The sequence below is a fragment of the Paroedura picta genome, chromosome 1, assembly GCF_049243985.1.
Source record: "Paroedura picta isolate Pp20150507F chromosome 1, Ppicta_v3.0, whole genome shotgun sequence".
Lineage (NCBI taxonomy): Eukaryota > Metazoa > Chordata > Lepidosauria > Squamata > Gekkonidae > Paroedura > Paroedura picta.
The window spans coordinates 141,723,195-141,739,308 of NC_135369.1; the positions used below are offsets into that span (position 1 = coordinate 141,723,195).

At 42.0% G+C, this 16,114-nt stretch overlaps 1 protein-coding gene across 7 annotated transcripts in view; it reads left to right on the plus strand.

Moving 5' to 3' along the window:
* The window catches only part of COL12A1 (collagen type XII alpha 1 chain), a 171,030-nt gene that overhangs the window by 29,449 nt on the left and 125,467 nt on the right, over positions 1–16,114 (plus strand). For 4 of the 7 annotated variants that reach the window (XM_077306567.1, XM_077306572.1, XM_077306580.1 and 1 more), the window contains exons 10-13: positions 2,694–3,296; positions 4,983–5,255; positions 5,886–6,158; positions 7,778–8,050. The exons of the other annotated variants lie outside the window; for them this stretch is intronic. In XM_077306567.1, coding sequence (XP_077162682.1) covers positions 2,694–3,296; positions 4,983–5,255; positions 5,886–6,158; positions 7,778–8,050 — 1,422 coding nt within the window. The remainder of the gene's footprint in view (positions 1–2,693; positions 3,297–4,982; positions 5,256–5,885; positions 6,159–7,777; positions 8,051–16,114) is intronic. 7 annotated transcript variants of the gene reach the window in all.

A 16,114-nucleotide genomic window follows, 5' to 3' on the forward strand; every position in this document is an offset into this window, starting at 1 on the left:
TTATCTTACAAAACTTGCTGCCACAAGAAATTTTAGAAGAACTTAGATGGTTTTTTAAAAGACAAATCAAGGGTATAGATCTGTGAGCTGCATTTAATCATAGCAGTTAAGTGGTACCCCTGTCTTCAGACACAGTGTATCTCTTAACACTAAGTGATTTGGGGAAACAAAGCAGGGAGGCTTTTGACTTTTTTTTCCTGCTTGTGGGCTTCATGAGAATCTTTAGTTACCAGTTGTTGGAAATTGGAATATGTGGACACTCCATTCTTATGAATTATATAAGCTCTTACATAGCTGACCTACCACAAGTGGAAAACATACAATGACCCCTGCTGGATCAGATACATGGCCCATCTAGTCCAACATCATCTTTCACAATGGCCAACCAGTTATCTGGAACGGTGATCCCGGGCCGCGACCCGGTGCTGGGCTGCGAAGGCCCTGGCACTGGGCTGCGGCTCCCTCTCCCCGCCCCCCCCCCCACGCAGTAAGAAACTTCACAGGCCGCAAGCTTGCAGCCCGGCAAGCTTCTTACTGTGGTAGGAGGGGGAGAGGGAAGCAGGGCCGCGCATGCGCGGCATGCACGGCCAGCAATCTCCCTCCCTGCCGCCGCCGGTCCACAGCCTGTAAAAGGTTGCGGACCACTGATCTGGAAAGCCCACAAAAGGGCATAGATGCTGAGACTTTCTCCTGCCTTATGGCTTTGGGAGGTTTAGTGCCTCCAAATATGGAGGTTTCCTTCAGTCAACATGGCTAGTAGCCACTGATAGACCCAGGAGTGGGTTAAGGTAGCGATCCCCAACCCGTGGGCAGCAGACCACATGTGGTCCTTCGACTAATTGGAGGTGGGCCCCGAAGGACGCCTTCTCTCCCCCCCTGCCCCTTTACTTCATCCCCCCGGCCCTTTACAACACACTTCGGGTGTCATTGTCTCCCATCACTCCCAGATGGGACTATCTCGTTGCAGAGAAACAAGCTCAGGGTTCCCATTGATTTGTCATTGTCATGAGTTAAAATTTCCATGAAAATAAAATGTTCCTTATGTTCGTTGTTGTGTCGTGTCTGTATCTTATTTTGAAGGGATGTTTAAACATTACCATAGCAATCAGAGAGCATTAGGGCAGTGGTTGAGAGTAGAGGAGTAAACTATCCCCCCCACCGGACCTCAGTAAAAGGCGTTGAGAGGTCCCTGGTGAGTGGTCCCCGGCGTTGAGTGGTCCCTGGTGATAAAAAGGTTGGGGACCACTGGTTTAAGATTTGTGGGGCCCTAGCAGAGTACAATTGCAGCAGGAGGAGCCAGACTGGGAGCAGAGAGGCCCCACACGGGAAAGGGGTGTCACTCCGAGTGTCCTTGAAGAAGAGAAAGGGGGGAGTAGAGAGGCTACAGCCCTGATCTATGGAGGGAAGGCACCATGTGGGGGCCCCAGAAGCACAGTGCCCATATCACATGCTACATGTCTTACATGGATAATCTGGCCCTAGATAGATCTATCCTCCATGTATCTATATTATTCCCTTTTAAATCTGTTTTTTCTAGTGGCCAACACAACATTCTCTGGCAGTGAATTCCATACTTAAATCACTCTTGGTATAAAGAAGTATTTCCTTTTGTCCATGATGAACCTACTGCCCACCAGTTTCATTGGATAGCCTTTAGTATTTTGAGAGGAGAAAACATTCTTTGTCAACTTTCTCCTCCCTGTACAGAATTCTATAGACCTCTATCATGTCCCCCATTATTTGCCTCTTTTCTAAACTGAAAAGAAAAATAATTTTGTTAATCATTATTTTAGCTAGAAGGATCACATTTAATAGTATAGAAGTGAGAGCATTTGATCTACAATTTCAGAAATGCAAAATGTGCCCATTTGTAGGAGATATTTTATGTGGATATGATGTAATATAGTGTCTAAGTGCCTGACCATGCAACCCTGAGCAGTATATTGAAGTCCATTGAAGTCAATAGACTTAAGATGGGTGCAACTCTGCATAGATCAACATTGTGAGCTATGAACTGCAATATCTACAGTTCAGATCTCTTTTGTAGCATGGACATGATAAGCAAACAACTGTTTACACCTTGAAGATCCTATTTGGGTGGGAAAGTGTAATATAAATGTTTTAAATAAATGAATATTTATTTCAGTTTCAGCCCATCCCTGAATCCTACCCTCACAATCTTATATTAATAATGATAAAAATACTTTCAGCATCCCAAAGTATTGTATGAATGCAAAATATGTTACCCACAGAGCACTACACTTTGCCAACACCAATTTATTGGTGATCCCTGGACCCAAAGATGTTTGTCTGGCCTCGACCAAAGCCAAGGTCGTTTCAGCCCTGGGCCCTGGTGGAACGAATTGCCAGCTGAGATCTGGGACCTGATGGATCTGTCTGAGTTCCACAGGGCTTGTAAAATGGCACCCTTCTGTCAGGTGTATGGTTGAGGTCCATGCTGACTGAAACAACATGGGTTCCCCTCTTTCTCCTTCTCAGCCTCCAACCCTTGTTTTATACCAATTTTATATCACTTCCAGTCTGAGTAAATGGTGGTGGGTATTTTAGAGGGTGGGAGGAGGGGGACTGGTTTGAATGGGTTAACTGGGTTTTACTATAAACTACCCTGAGCCTGATTATGGGGAGGGGTGGTATAGAAATTAAATTTAAAAAATATTCTTTCCTTTTTACAGAATGCTCACGTGGTGTGGATGTAAAAGCTGACATAGTGCTTTTGGTTGATGGCTCCTACAGCATTGGTATTGCCAATTTTGTTAAAGTAAGAGCATTTTTGGAAGTGTTAGTGAAAAGCTTTGAGATCTCACCTGAAAAAGTCCAGATAAGCCTTGTACAGTATAGCAGAGACCCTCATACGGAGTTCACATTGAACAAATACAACAGAATTGAAGATATAATCCAGGCGATTAACACATTTCCCTACAGAGGTGGATCTACAAATACAGGCAAAGCAATGACTTATGTGAGGGAAAGAGTTTTTGTTACTGGCAAAGGTGCAAGGCCAAATGTCCCAAGGGTCATGATTCTTATTACTGATGGGAAATCATCAGATGCCTTTAAAGATCCTGCAGTAAAGCTGAGGAAATCAGACGTTGAAATATTTGCTGTTGGAGTTAAGGATGCAGTCCGATCAGAGTTGGAAGCAATTGCTAGTCCTCCTGCAGAAACCCATGTATATGAAGTAGAGGATTTTGATGCTTTTCAAAGAATATCTCTTCAACTTACACAGTCTGTCTGCTTAAGAATTGAACAGGAACTTCGAGAAATTAAGAAGAAATGTAAGTAATAAAAATAATGTAAAACTTGTTAATTATTTATTATAGTGCACAGTTAAAAACAGAATAAAAACAGCTTAAAAACTATACCGAACTAACAACACATAGGACCAAATGCGTTTCGACCCTTCCGGGTCTTCCTCAGTGGTCAAAATATAATAATACACTATATAGCACTCTCTATAATGTGTAGCTGAATGGTTGAGTGGGGACTGTAACTTATGGCTCCAACCAATATGTATAAATTATATCCTTTTTAGAGACCAATTCCTCTGTTATGTCCCTAATGTCACCACTCTTCGCTATCATTAAGTTCTGTACTCAGAGTGTATTCTCATGTGCGTCAGAAATTTTTTGACATTGTAACTTAAATTTTTATGGTGGATGAGTCTGCTTTAATCTCATTTTTAAAGGTTTGGTATAATGAACACAACTGAAAAAAAGGTTAAGCATTCTTTAATGGCCATAGGAGTGCATAACTGTGGCTGGATTGAGAAGCATGTTATCTGCTCTTGACAATTGTCAGTCATAGTTCAGGTGATCTGAGACTCCTTTACTCTTTTAATAATTTTCTAGAGCAGGAGTGGTCACACAGTTGTAGTCATTGGACATCTAGAAAGCTGCAATTTCACTACCCCTGGTCTAGTGGTATTGGCCTTAGAAATGCTTCCTATCTTTAGCACATTAGATGAATAAAACAAAGTATACAAAAGTGCTTTTGGTTGTTTCTTTGAGATACTCTAGTGCAGGGGTAGTCAACCTGTGGTTCTCCAGATGTCCATGGACTACAATTCCCTCGAGACCCTGCCAGCATTTGCTGGCAGGGGCTCGTGGGAATTGTAGTCCATGGACATCTGGAGGACCATAGGTTGACTACCCCTGCTCTAGTGCTTTCCTTCTGGCTTCTTTATGGATGAATGAAATTAATTCATTTAACTATTTCACTAGAACAGCCCCCAGGGAGATCAGAATCCTTCAGATTATGGAGGGTATGGTTTGAGGGGGACCGCCAGATGTTTTATAGGTCAGATGTTTTGAGGTCAGATTAACCGTAGTCAAATGCCTGGTGGTAGAAGGCCTGCTGCGCTACTCTCGTGACCCGCGCCTCCACAGAGAGGGAGGCATCGAGGATCACACCCAGGTTTCTGGCAGAACTACTGCTAGTTGCACTCCGTCCAGGTTGGGTAAACACGCTTCCTTGCTTGTCCCTTCTTACCCAGCCACAGGACTTCCATCTTTGAAAGGTTGAGCTTCAGACAATTCTGCCTGAGCCACTTCATCACTGCTTCCAAGCATCTGGCTAAGGATTCTGGGGGAGAGTGATCTTTATCAAAGTTGTATCAGCTTTAATTCTCCATTGTTTTCCAGTGATAAAAGGGCTGCCTATTTAGAAATGTGCATATTATATTGGCATTGTTCAGAATTTGTGAAGCATATGCAACGATCTTTCCAATTTGACTATTTAACTTTAGTTTTTAAAACTGATAGAATCATCACTTTTTAGTGAAATGCCAGAAAAGTGGGAGTTTATAATTTCTAATGTATGCAATATATTAAAATAACTTATAAATATACATTTAAACAAGAAGTATTGGATATATAAAAGCTCTTTGTTTTTGTATACATTTCTGGAATTTAGAGTAGTTCTATCAAAGCATGCATTGCTCTCTGCATTTTTCTTTTCAACAGCTTACCTGCCTGCAAGAGATCTAGAATTTTCAGACGTGACTTCTAACAGTTTCAAAGTCAACTGGTCTCCAGCAGGAGCTGGTGTTTTATCCTATCTTGTTAAGTATAAAGTGGCTATTGGTGAAGAAGAATTCATTGTTTCTGTACCAGCTCCTGTTACTACTACAGTACTTACTAATTTACTCCCCAAAACTACATATACTGTCAGTGTGATTGCAGAATATGAAGATGGCGATGGCCCTTCCTTGGATGGGGAAGAAACAACTTTAGAAGGTATAGTCTGTGTTAGTGTATCGTTCTTCATTCCAGAAAACTAACATGATACGTGCATTACCATGGCCTTTTGTTTTTTGGGGGGAGAGGGGATGTTTCCAGATTTGGGTGACAAGTATCTTGTTATGGTACCATGTGAATTGGGATTTGCCTAATGTTCAAATAATACTTGTCCCTAGATAATTCCTTATTAGGAATTCAAACTGATGTTGATACAAAAATGGTCCTATTTTTTTCTGTTGACCTTTGGACAAGATAGAAAACCCAGGATTCAAAGATTATGTTTTGATTAGTTATCTTGGATATTTTGTATTTAGTACTCTTTAAGTTATGTTTCATTCTAAACCGGAAATGCCCCAGTTGTAAACAAGTATAAGTTGGCAGAGCATTAAAGGGCTTTCCGTTTTTAAACAAAGCATCCTTGTCCCAATTCATGTAATTTTCCCAGTATTCCAAATCATTCTGCCTTTTTGTATATGTTATTTAAATATAAACAGTTCAGCAGTATTTTGGTAAGAAAGTGTTTACTTTTTATCACCTGAATTGGGGGGGGGGGGGATATAAAATCACAAGTATATGAACTGGCCAGAATAAAATGACTTGAATTTTTTTGTGTTATTTCTTTTCTAGTTCGGGGATCACCACGAAACTTAAGGATAACAGATGAAACAATTGATAGTTTTAAGGTTGGGTGGACACAAGCTCCAGGGAATGTTCTCAGGTACAGAGTGGCATATAGACCAGCAGCTGGTGGAGAGAAAAGACAAGTAACTGTTTCTGCAAATGAAAGAGCAACTACGCTACAGAATCTGCAGCCAGATACAAGATATGAAGTCTCTGTTACTGCTGAGTACCAGTCTGGTTCTGGAAGTCCACTTAATGGATATGGAAAAACGGAAGAAAGTAGGTATCAACATATTTGGTGTTTCTTACCTTCCCCTAAGGCTAGAATTCACAAATATGCAACAATTCAGTGAAGAACATAAAAAGAGCCTTGCTGGATCAGACCAGTGGCCCACCATTCTATGTCACACAGTGGTCAACCAGTCATCCTGGATGGCCAACAAACAGGGCATAGGAGTAAAGTTCTTCCCCTGGTTTTGCCATCCCAGCACTGATATTCAGATTATCTGTATGAGGAGGTTCCTTTTAGTCATCACAGCCAGTAGCCATTGATGCACCCATATCCTCTATGAATCTAATTCCCTTCGTAGACTGTAGATTTGGGAGCCACAAAAGAAGTACTTCCTTAATCATCCTGTTTAATTCATTGTCAAGGAATGTAGTGATTAACACTGTATTAGTTTGTCTTTAGAAGAGAATGAGACAAATTCATGGAGGATAAGTAGCTTTCAGTCATTACTCATAGAATCTCTCCGTTCAGAAGCAACCTTCTGAATATCAAAGCTGAGTGGGTAACAACAGAGGGAGGTCTTGACCTCAATATACTGTCTGTATGACTTCCAGGTGCATCTGGTTGGCCACTGCATGGAACAGAATGGGAGCTCATTCCACCAGGTCAGGGCCAGGACCAAAAAGGCCTTGGCCCTGGTTGAGGCCAGGTGAACCTCCTATGGGTCAGGGACCACCAACAGGTTTACACCCACCAAATGAAGTGCCCTGCAGGGAGCATAAGGAGACAGGCAGACCCAAAGTTATGTGCGGTCCAGACTGCAGATGGCCTTAAAGGTTAACACCAAAACCTTGAACCTGATCCATGCTGCAACTGGCACCCAATGCAACTGCCTCAGCACAGGCTGGATATGGGCCCTCCAGTGTGTTCCCGTGAGGACCCTAGAAGCAGCAGCTGCACTTTCCAGGTCAGAGACAAGAGTAGGCTTCTGGTTGCTTCTATCTGTGTGATACAGAAATCTGCAGATAAATGCTGAGAGCATGCATTCCTCATATTTTACATGCACACATTTCAGTGTATTAACTGTCCTTAAGTTAGACTTACTTAAGTACTTACTTAAGTAAATTGAAAAAGAAAATATTTTTAGTGAGGAAAAGGCTGGCAAGTCAAAGTGTTATGGCAACCCTGAGGGATTTTCAAGGTAAGAGACTTCAGTGGTGGCTTACTATGTCTGTCTCAGCAGAGCAACTCTGGACTTCCTGGGTGGTCCCCTATCCAAATACTAACTGGGGCCACCCCAGTTAAGTTCGGAAAGCTGATGAGACCGGGGTAGCGTGGGTGATGCTTACCAATATAGTTGTTTCTCACCAATACTCCTTGTCTCAAGAGAAATTGATTTTCATAGTGAGTTGGATCCAAAGAAGCCATATGTCTTAAATTTCATTTTATTCCAAAAGCTGTTTTTCCCATCAACAATATACCTGTTGTTCTTCATTGTTCCAGCAAACATAGCAGTAGCCAACATCTCGACTACATGACACTGTACATAAGTGCTGTCCCCCCCCCCCCCCCCCCGGTGATTACATTTGTTTAGATCACAGATATTTTGCAGAAGTCTTAAAGATAGCAAATTCTCAAGTAATGCTTTTGGATATTTTACCACAAACAGTTCTAGGAAGACCAAGAAACTTGAAAGTTTCTGATGCCACAATATCCTCAATGAAATTAACTTGGAGCTCAGCCCCTGGCAAAGTACAACGGTATCTTGTAACGTATACACCAGCAACAGGAGGCGAAACCAAAGAGGTAACGCTAAGGGGAGACACCACCAACACAATACTCAGAGACTTGGAGCCAGGAACCAGATACGACTTGACTGTGACTGCCTTATATTCTTCCGGAGCAGGAGATGCACTTTCAGGGCAAGGAGACACTCTTGAAGGTAAGAACAGGTTGGCTTCAAAAATTAATGTTGTGCTTATCGAAGACACTTTGGGGAAATTGTTCCTCTCTCTTGCATGGCAGTTAAGGATTAAACTGCATAAACAGATATATGATAATAGATAGATAACTGAGGGATATCTTCTGTGAACTTGAATGAAAGAAGTTAGTTATTGGAAGGAGTAGCTATAAGCTCTGTTATGTTGCCTTTTTGGATTGTGTCATTGGAAGACTTGGAAATATTTTTAGCCAATTTCTGTGGCTGCTTGGCATAGCCTTTTCATATGATTATCAGTGTAGAAATGGAAATGGTTCTGTGAGATACACTTGAGTTTTGGTGTCTCTTAGCTCTCTTGGAACATAATTTTAGTTTGGAGTGTGAAGACTTCTACAACGATTTATGATATTAAATACTCTTGGGAGAAACCCTAATAGAAAGGGCATAAACATATGTGTGATGATGTGAAGACCTCCGTGAAAGATAGCAGCCAGGAATCTGGGGGATGTGTCAGTAGCACCACCTTTTTGATCTGAAGTTACCTTATTAATAGAAGATTTCATATGCATAAGGTACTAGATTCAGTCATATCAAGTGCATGTCTGGCATCTCCAGGTTAGTTAGTTTGTTTTTTAAAGGATCTTGTGTAGCAGCCTGGTATCAGGCACGGTAGATGATACTGGGCTAGAAGAACCATATTTGACTCCTTATGAAGCAGCTTCATATGTCTTAAAAAAAACAAACAAACACAGGAAGCAGAGTCATGGTCCAAATAGAGATACATGACTGTACCTAAAGCTGTGTTCTGTGTGGCCTAAGGGTATGGAAAACCACATAGTTCTGTTCTGTCTGCATAGTTCTATTCTGTTCTGATAGCCCAAAGACCATTCCTCATAGAAGTCTATGGGGGAACATGTTCAAACCAAAGAATCTGACACTCCATTATATCCAATGGAGCAGATAGGGGTACCCTCTTTGGGAGCTCCTAGGATTGGACCCCTTGGTCCAATCTTCTTGAAACTTGCAGGAGAGTCAGGGAAGACTCTCCCCGAGCTCCCCAAGAAGTTTCAGGGTGCAACTTACACCCCCTTCCCCCCCAGCCCCCGGGAAAGGTGGGGGAAGGATTGCCAATGCAAGTCAATGGCGCAATTGACTTGCATTGGCTCTGGACAGCAAGCCAGGAAAGGACTCTCTCTCCCGGGTCTGGCATGCAGGTGCCACCCTCCAGGCAGGAGATGATAGTAATAGATGGGAAATGGTGTGAGACCATTCCCATCATCTTTCCTGCGGGAAAGAGACGCTGGCAGCCTAAGCAGTGCTTGGTGTCAGCCTCCAGGGGAGAACTGGAGAACCACTGAGGTCCACTCAGAGCTCACCTGGGTTCCCCTGGAGAGAAGAGGGGGGCCCTGCACTGGTCTGTGGGGGAATATTCCTGCACCACTAGGAACACTAGTGGTGCAGGGTCACCAACCTCCAGGGGAGACCTGGAGATCTGCCAAAAAAAACCGACGCATTAACCCCGGGAGAGCCTCAGAAAGCAAATGGAGGAGCTCAGGATAATCTGAGTGCTCCATCCATGCTGTAGACTCATCACTGTCTCTCCTATCCAGCCTCCCCCCCTTAACAAATATAGAACAAGAGGAAGACTTGCTTTTCACAACCCAAAGGTGTCTCCAAGCAGCTTCCAGTCACCTTTCCCTTCCTCCACTCAGGGCACCACTTTCAACCACCACAAATTCAACTGCTCTACTCAGGCCACATTCTGAGAGAGTCCTGACAGAGCTGCTCTGGGAGAACAGCCCTGGCAGCAAACACTAGCAACAGGAAACAAAGAACCACCACCCAGGGCACTACCCCAAAGGTGGCACCTGGGCAAAACTAGCCCTGCAAGGCCTTACCAAGAAATTCAAACAACTAACTAACCAGTACCAAAAATCAACCCCCCTCCCAAAAAAAACACTAGCAACAGGAAACAAAGAACCACCACCCAGAGCACTACCCCAAAGGTGGCACCTGACCAAAACAGGCCAAAAGAAAATAAAAGCAATTAAATGACCCCCCCAAAAAAACAGCAGCAAACACCCTAAAACAGAACAACAGAACAGTATCTTTTAAAAACAGTAACTTTAAAACAGCAACTTTTAAAACAAAACAACTACAACAAAACAGAACAACTACAACAAAATATTTCCTCAAACCCCCCCCCCAAACAAAGCCCCCCCCACCCACAGAAACCCTAAGGCACCCAACTGTTTTTAAAAGAGGAAGGAGACAGTTAGAAGAGGGAGAAAATGGGGGGCAAAAAAGAGAAAAATAGAAAAGAGGACAGGAAAAAAAACCCTAAATCAAATCCTTGATGTCTTCTCCAGCGATGATCCTCAGGCAGAAGTGCAGCAGGGCAGCAGGCAGGAAGCAAGGGTGGGAGGCAGGCAGCAGACTTATGGGTCACTGCAGCTCTCTACCACAGAGCCAGCCAGAGCTCAGCAGAGTGAGCTCCAGCAGGCAGAGACCCTGGCTTAAGTAGCCTCATGGGTAGAGGCTACACAAAGCCAGGGATTAAAAAATAAAAAAGCTGCTGTGAGTGGCCAAATACTTGAGCTGAAAAGCTACAGGCATTCTGATTGGCCACTGACTCCCCCCCCTCGGGCACCATTTTAGGAGCCAAAAATAAACAAACAAACAAAAAACCATCCAAAAGCAGCCAGGAGGCCGCAGCAGCCATTACGCTGCTAATAGCTGCTAAATCCGGCCGAATCGATTTGATTCGGCCGCGATTTGGCTGAATTTCATCGATTCGGCCATTTAAAAATGGCAGACAGTCCGTTTCGGACTGTTTTAGGCTTGGAAACGTCCGAATCGGCCCCGATTCGGCTGATTCGGGCATTTCTGAGCCCGAAACGCACATCCCTAATTCTAGTTACTCTGAATCCGAATTTCACACCCAATACTACTCATCTGGGCCCTGCTGGAGCTAGCATAGCTCCACCGTGCCTGCAAAATGGAGCTCTTCTTCCAGGCATTTGATTGAAGCCAATTGATTCAACAGCTACTGGGCCCCAGAACCCCCCTCCTCAGATATGCTCACCAAGTACACCATGGAGTATACTACATTGACTAATCTGTAGGGTTGCAGTTGATGTTATAGTTCAGTTATCAATGATGTTCCTGTTATTGTTGTTACCACTGTAATTACAAATTGTTACAGTTACTGAACATATATTGTTTGTATCTTATAGTCCTCACATTCTTTGTAAACTGTCCTGAGTCACAAGGGGAGGGTGGTAGGCAGGTAGCTAGGTAAACAAAGGAACAAAGCTCCTGATGTATAAAGGTTAATATGTGATCAGCCATCACTCTCATAAATAAATTCTGATTTATTGTGTTGATTTACCAGTTATCAAAATGATCAATAATGTGGGAAATCCATTCTGTCTCTGACTAAGAAGAAGTATTCTGCAATTTCCATGCATAGTTTATAAAATTCATTCTTTGGACTGTGTTTATTCTTGAGCTGGATAAGAAAGCCTTGCTCTAGCTAATTCTCAGGAGTTTTTGATAATCTTTTGGTTTTATGTGGAAAATCTAGCAGAATGCTGACTGTGTACTAAAATGATTTAAGTGTATTTCCAAAGGAGTTAAGGCAGAGTTTTGAACTTGTCCTGATTATAGTTAGTGCAGTTACAGGTTGTCTCCTCAGCTTCCTGAATACTATTAGAACAAGTTGCCTTTGGGGCTGTGATGAAAGAACTGTAGGCGTATTGTGTTTAATGGAAGAAAGTTATAAGATGGACTTGAATGAACAAGAGAAGGAAGGAAAAATAATTTGAGAATATCAGCAAGAATGGGGTGCATTATCACAAAGGCCCAATTGTTTTACCACTGTTCATGAGAAATTATTTGTGAATAGTATAGATTAAGTTAATGACATAGAATTCCAGTACATTCCCATGTTACGAGTCAGAGATCCACAACCTACAGGTTTGCCATTTGGGTCAGGAGGAAAGTGGCTCTTCTTTGTGTTTCTGATCAATGTGATTATTCTCCAGGAACACCTATATCATTGCTTTGGAAAAAGACTGTGAATGTTGTATGCTAATAGGTGGCTTTCTAGGCAATACAGTCTTGACAACATTCAAAGAATGGCTTTTCAACTATGCTGTGAATCCAGTACTGGCTCAATAGTGGGCTTGGATTGAGGTGGCCCTACACTGAATTTCTCCATCTTTGCCTACCCCTATGCTGCCTCTAACCCCCAATGCCTCCATTGGATCACCCTTGTTTCCTAGCTGTCTTTCAACACGTAATGAGCCACCACTACACAGCCCAGTGGAGCACCCTTTGCCTCCTTAAGATCCCCTACCAGAGCTCTTACCCAGCTGGATCTGGGCCAGCAATTTCACCTCCTTTTTCTGTAACTCTCATCCTCCTCTATACCTGGCTTTCTTCATTTCTGTTAGGGCTGGCTTATGCCCCAGGTGCACTTCTGCAGTTTTCCTTCTCTTTCAGCTACCTTTCTCAGTCAGTCTCAGTTGCTGTATTGCTCTTCTCCTTGTCTTGGGGGTTGACAGTTGTTGGTGGGTCTTGTTTTCTCTTCTGCCATCTGTTCTTCAGCCTCCGCAGACTTTTGAGCTGTGAAACTGGAAAACACCTTTGTCCCCATGTTTCTCTCTATTGCATAGCCGTCAGGTAGGGGGATTGCCAAAGTCATAGTATACCTAGGGTGCCAAAAAAACTTTTGGCAAGCCCTGAATGAATGGCTGTTAGCTGCTCTGGCTCCGGTGGAGAGGCAGAAGCAAGAAAGGCAAGGCAAAGTTGCAACATAGACCAGGAGTCACTGGGAAAATGGCTATTAATTTCCTAAATTATGCAGGGGATTGGACTAAATAAGCTTTGGGGCTTCTTCTAGCTCTGTATTTCTGTTTCCTCCTTGCAACAGAGGAACATTCTGGCACCAATGGAATAAGCCAGTATGATCTAACCCGCAGATTTTCTGTGAGTTGCACTTCAGGAGATTAGCTTCATGTCTGAATAAAGGTATTCATTTGCATTCTTTCTTCTCTCGTTCTCTCTTTAAATTGTCAATCATCCTCTTTTGAAGATCATGGGCCCTGGTTGTTGACCACATTTTTTAAAATGTGTAAACTGAAGTAAACTCAGAGGGAGTATGAAACACTACCTACTGTATGATGCAACAAGACTTACTTATCATGTCTTTCACTGTGTTAGATTTAAGTAGGTCTCTTTTAATTATTTCTTTTCACAATTGGGAAAGTATCTGTCATTAATTTAAGGTGACCAGATTGTCCCACTTTGGAGGGACATCTGGGGGTACCTGGCAAATTGTACTTATGTTGAAATTTATATATATATATATTACAATACTATTTTTGTGTTCTATGCATTCTATGAAACTTTTTGTTGCTCCATATAGACCATTTTTTAAATCAAGAACCCCCCCGGTCAATGGTGTCTCGCTTTACCAATGTTAAAATCTGGTCACCTTACATTAATTACTAACATGGACAGTTTTATTTCTTCAATGTTTTTGTGAACTACAACTGAAATCAAAAGGACAGATTAGCTGTTTTAGCAAAGAGTTATTATATGGCATTATTCTTATTCTTATTCTTATTCACCAGTCTTGGCTTGGCCAGCTCATGGCAGTTTACATAAAAACATTAAAACCACATAAAGCCCCAGTACATAGACCAATATTGGCGGAGAAAACAATCTACCACAACAATCTACAGCGTCCCCCATGCCATCTCTTCAACCGTGCCACAGCAATCACTGTTGCCCCAGGGGATATTCACTGGCCTAGGAGGATATAGGGGACATAATAATATGGCATAATTTGGATAAACACTTTACTAATTTACCACTGATTTACTATATAGAAAGAATAAATACATCTTTGTTGGTTTTAAAGGTGCCATTGGACTCAGTTTTTGTTTCCCTGTGTTACTTTACCTAGTATTCCTAGTAGTCTGATTTCTTGGAGGAAAAGAACCACCTTGTTAGGAGAGTTCCCAGTCTGGAAGATAGCTTTAGATCTATCCCCTCTCTTTCCCAAACTCTCATCATTGGCCACTTTGGAAGAGGACAGGTCAACCTGCCCAGATAAGAGAAGAATTAAAAAAAAATGAAACCCTCTTTTTCATTCACCGGGTAAAAGTGCCCTCCCTAACCGCCATTTAGAAAACCCCCATCCCATAGTAACATTGTGAGAAGTTTTTGCAGTACTATATAGTACCTTGGTACTGTGGTTGGGAAACCCTGATCTTGGGGTATCATGTATTCCTTATTTCTTACCAGTCTTCCCTAATGATATTGAAATTTCATATCCCAAACCAATAATATTCACATTTATGGAAGTTAATAATTACTTCAGAGTTAAAAATGCAAATATTTAAATGAATCATTTAATCCAGGGGCTGACTGTATTCATCGTTGCATGAGTCTCTTTTTTTAATGGAATCTCAGTGGTCAAATAGTCAATTTTTATTTAAGTGAACATAGACCAGAGCTCAAATACTTTGGCCACCTCATGAGAAGGAAGGACTCCCTGGAGAAGAGCCTAATGCTGGGAGCGATTGAGGGCAAAAGAAGAAGGGGACGACAGAGAATGAGTTGGCTGGATGGAGTCACTGAAGCAGTGGGTGTGAACTTAAATGGACTCCAGGGAATGGTAGAGGACAGGAAGGCCTGGAGGATCATTGTCAATGGGGTTGCGATGGGTCGGACATGACTTCACACCTAACAACAACAACAAGACCAGAGGATTAAAAAACATGAACATAAAAACAGATAAGTAAAGGGTATTAGCAAAACCATAAAACAGAAGGGGGCATACAATCCAATGTTCATAGAATTGAAATAAAATAGGACAAATGCCAATCTAAAAGGTTCAAATTTCATGGAAATATCACTCTACCATGAGATGGCAGATTTTACAGGCAGCAGCACAAAACTTTGTATCCCAATAAGATTTTTAAGGTACTTATTCTTAAAAGTTTTAAAGCCAAAATATTAGAGGGGATTTTGGAGTATTGTTTTTGTTTTTTTGGTGGAATGACTCCATTTTTTACTTCTTCTAAAAAGTCAGTAGTGCTACAGTATTTTACAAAGGATGCTGACAAGACAAGAGCATGACCTCCCCCTCTTACATACTGAAAAGATTTATGCGATCTGAAGAGAAACTAGAGTATACACACTGTTTTATGTCATGTTGTTCCTAACAAAAGGAATTATATGGGTTGTTGATCTTGTCTTTGATCTTTGCTCTTGACCAACATGGTTGCCTGCAACTTCTTCACTTCTTATAAGAATTTCAGCAAATAACAGGTACTTGGCAGTCCATCAAAATCTGAAAAGAAGAATGAAATCCAGAACCTGATCAGTTATCGATCATGAACCCAAATCTTATCTTGTGACCAGCTTGTGCTCAGTTAATGACTTTTTATTATTTGGTAATACTAGAATATTCAAATGGTACGGAATGAAACAGTTCAGCTTAATGAAACAGTTCAGCTTAAGGAAAGGAGTGGCGGTGGATAAATTCAGATTCAAATATAAATACATTGTCAGTGTCCTTCAAGAGCCACCTTGGTGTAGTGGTTAAAAATGGTAGCCTCTAATGTAGGGAACTGGGTTTGATTTCCTACTCCTCCACATACAGCTGGGTGACCTTGGGCCACTCACAACAGTTCCCTCAGAAGTCTCTCTGCCTCATCTACCCCACAAGGTGTCTAGTGTGGTGAGAGGAAGGGTAGGCAATTGTAAGCCACTTTGAGACTCATTCAGATAGTAAAAAGTGGGATAAAAAAAAGCTTTTCTTCTCTTCTTATGTTCCCATCCTTCCTGGGTTTTTATTTGGTATTTTTTTATACAAGTTGAGCCAAACTTATGAGATCATAGACTAGAAATAGGACATAATGATAAACACAGCAATTGTAACGAGTGGAAACCCAGTAGATGGCTAACAATCAACTATTTCTGAGAGCTACTGTTTTTCTAATCTGTTTTTCCCATGGTGAGGAGGTGGTAAGAGCAAATCTGGCAAGATTT